Source organism: Poecilia latipinna, unplaced genomic scaffold, assembly GCF_001443285.1.
Source record: "Poecilia latipinna isolate Pla-1442-1.1 unplaced genomic scaffold, P_latipinna-1.0 Scaffold150, whole genome shotgun sequence".
NCBI classification, from domain to species: domain Eukaryota; kingdom Metazoa; phylum Chordata; class Actinopteri; order Cyprinodontiformes; family Poeciliidae; genus Poecilia; species Poecilia latipinna.
Genome location: NW_015112766.1, coordinates 217458 through 220863, shown reverse-complemented (window position 1 = coordinate 220863; position 3406 = coordinate 217458). Strand labels below are relative to the sequence as shown.

Genomic DNA, 3406 nt, shown 5'->3' with positions numbered 1-3406 from the left:
TTTACAGTGGTGGTTGTTGCAGGAGCCGATGCTGTTGGAGTAGGATATGTGGTGGTCCTGAGTGGATCTACCGTTGTGGTGACTGGGTATGCAATTTGACGTCTATGTCTCATCAATGAAAGGGGGTGCTTTGTTGTGTAGGACTCATCAGAGTAATAAAGGTTTATCTGCTTGGTGGGAAAGTCTTCAATCACAAGTTCAATCGGATGGATCCCAGTGTAACTGCTGTAGTTATAAGTAATGGAGCAGGAACGCTGATGAGGAATAATGTGTTTCATGAGACAACAGCATAAATGTATCTAACCACATATGGCCTTCAGATTTTCCTCTTTATTTGGTGAAGGCTTATAAAACAATGTCTTTTTAAAACTACACTACTTTTAGTTACATTACATTAGTTGTATGGCATAATAATGGACACCAATCATTCATTGGTTGACTTGGAAAGAGGCTGCCCTCATTGGATTGATTCCCCAAATCCACTACTTGTCCAAATAAGCCTTAATCATATTTAAATTACTTACTAAAAATATTATATTTTATGATATATTCATATAACACAAAAGTAATTTATGTAGTATAACACATTTGATGTAAAACATGACAGGAAATCCCAATACAAAACCCATACCTGGTCAAAAGAGAAACCACTGACGAGTCTGCACATCCCACACTCAGATGAGCTGTCTGTCGGTACTCTGCATCTCACATCATCACCATCAGGGTCAAACAATGCCATTCTGAATGTTCGAGGGCAGTTTCTTGTTATTCTGTATAAATGAAAACAAAAAACTTTAACCAATATATACGACAGTCAGACATTTATTGTAGTTACAGATGCAGAAAATTAGAGTGAGGAAAATTAGCCATCTGTATTCAAGTTAAAGTAGATACACCCACAATGACTATATAATTTAAGGTTTTTGACTTTTAAACCTATGTAGTCGCTGCCCGCCGTGTGGCGTACAAGCATGTGACGCATTAATAAGGCTTCGTAATAACATGGACGCATACCGAGTTTTCATTTCGACTCTGTTGGACAGCACGGACTTCAAACTTTATAAAAGTGGTGTTTTTATATTGGTTTTGTGGTTATTTACTTCAAAATAAAGCCAGAAATAAGATCGATCATTTCCGCCTTATTTTGTGGGGTCTAAATGTAACACATTTCGAAACAACCAATAAGAATGTGTTGACAGTCTGTTGCTAGGTAGAACGGAGACTCGCAGAAAGAGACGAGGGGGGGGATTTGGATACGGCAAGAGACTAGGGCACAGTGATGCTGTGGATTTTACTAGGAGTGTTTCGATGGGTTTTTTAGACGATAAGTGTGTTAGTTAGAGTTCGTGGTGTGTGCAGGGTTAGTAGTAGTTTTGCTAGCTATCGCTACATGGCTTCATAGCGAGCGCTGACGCACAGAGAAGAGAGACTGCGCGCCGGGATGGCCATTTAGACCTCGTCTTTAAAGGGTTAAGCTTTACTTTGAGAAGCAATGGTGTGAAAGAATCCTATTATTAAAGTTGTTTGGATGCTAAAGGCAGTATATGGGGGAATGTTTCTGCCATAACTCAAGAGCACACTTTTGTGGTCTGAAAGCAGGATTTCGTGTCTTTTGTTAATCCGAATAAGAAAGCGACCGGTCCAAATTTGATTCTGTGGAAGAATAAGCTGTAATCCATAGTGCAGCTCTTTTCCTTGTTGAGAAAGTAAAACCTGTTTTATACAGATAAGCTTAGTTTCTGTCGCTGGTTTTCTCCCTCAACTCAAATTATGTTTTGAAGGTGTTTTTGTGTGGCCTGCCTGGGTGTGTGTGTGCATGTGTGCTGTGTGAGACGAATTTTTCCATACTGTGATGAGTTTGGTGTGGGACTTGTTTGTTTTAGGAAATGTATGTGTTATGCCTTATTCAGACCTTGAAATGTCTAAATTACAATATTTGTAGTCAAATGAAGAGGTATTGTCAGATGTTTTGCTTCCTGTCTGGGGTGGGGACTGCTTTGGCCTACTTTTTTCTGTTCTGCCTGTGTGTGGAGTGGGGATTGGTTTTGCATGGTGACACTAATGTTTGTGGTTCCATCTCTCTCGGGGTGTGAGTGTGTGTGAGTGAGAGAAAAGGAATAATAGATCTGGGGGTTGATTAGAATTAAAATGTATGAAGACCCATTTTTTTATATCTGTGTGTCCAAAACTGGATAGACACCTGGGGCCTCATGGATAAGAGTGCCCAGTTTTCACACTAAAACTTGGCGTATGGACAAATTTAGAGAAGTGGGAGTCATTTGAGTGGGAATGTGGATGTTTATTCTAAATAGTAAAACCATGTGCATATTGTACATTTACAGAATAAAGATGCTTTCTGTCCATAAAGCAGGCGGCTCGACTGAAGGCAGCTGGACTGGTACCGGTACCACACGGCTCCTTCTTTAAGTTTTGCTCAGAGCTCCAGGATCATCAGTTTGTGCAATCTAAACGATAATAAACCATCATCAACATTTCCCAGCAGATCAATATAATCTCTGATCAATCGCTTCCTCTGAATCCTTCCATTGGCGATGTTCTCCATCAGAGCCAAAGCGCTCCACATTTACACGGCTCACCTTTGAGCAGCTAGTTGTATACGTGTGATTGCATACACACCTTAATCACCTTAGAAATAATTAAACCCGTTGATTATTTTTAATCAACAGGTTTGAGTTAATCTGCTGATCCGACCCCGTTTTCTTTTGTTAGTTCTTTAGTTGCTCAGTCAATACCTCCTTATTCCAGAAACATGTACACAAATTGTGTATTAAAACTTTGTTATTGAAGTCCTAGTTACCAGAACAATAAATTGGACTGCACAGCCAAATTTGGGACTTTTAAAGACACCGAGCATTTGCATGTAGTCCAAGTGGTTTAAGAGCAGCACCTGATTCATTTTGGGTATGCTTGTTTTCAGGCGCTTTTGCATTGTGGGGGTGAGGATTCACCCCCACAATGAATCCTCACCTGGCCATTTAAGAACAGGTATTCCTGTTCTTAAATGGCCAGGTGACTCTCTTGAACTCCAAAAAAAAATCTATGAGCTATTATTGTTGTGATCTGTATTTTTCTGTGTAGTTATTTTTATATTTTCTGTGTTTAGTCCTGTTTCCCTGTGAGTCTCTGTCCTGTCCTCCCTGTTGATTGATCCCAGCTGTGTCTAGTTTCTTGATTACCCTCCTTGTGTATTTAAGCCCACTTCTTGTCTTTGTCTCGTCGGGCCCTCGTCTGATGTCATTCATTCGTTGTCTGTTTGCTCCCAGCGCTTCTGAGTTTGTTTTCCTGATTCTTTATTAAACATAATTTTCATCATGACTACCTGGGCTCACCTTCCTCACCTCCAACCACTGCACACCATGACAATTATGAAGACAAAGATGTGATA

At 40.1% G+C, this 3406-nt stretch overlaps 1 protein-coding gene across 1 annotated transcript in view; it reads right to left on the bottom strand.

The window, feature by feature from the left end:
- The window catches only part of LOC106945553 (uncharacterized), a 26885-nt gene that overhangs the window by 17551 nt on the left and 5928 nt on the right, over positions 1-3406 (bottom strand). Inside the window, exons 4-5 of the mRNA XM_015029299.1 lie at positions 632-770; positions 6-254 (exon numbers count right to left, since the gene is read on the bottom strand). Of these exons, the coding sequence (XP_014884785.1) occupies positions 6-254; positions 632-770 (388 nt within the window). The remainder of the gene's footprint in view (positions 1-5; positions 255-631; positions 771-3406) is intronic.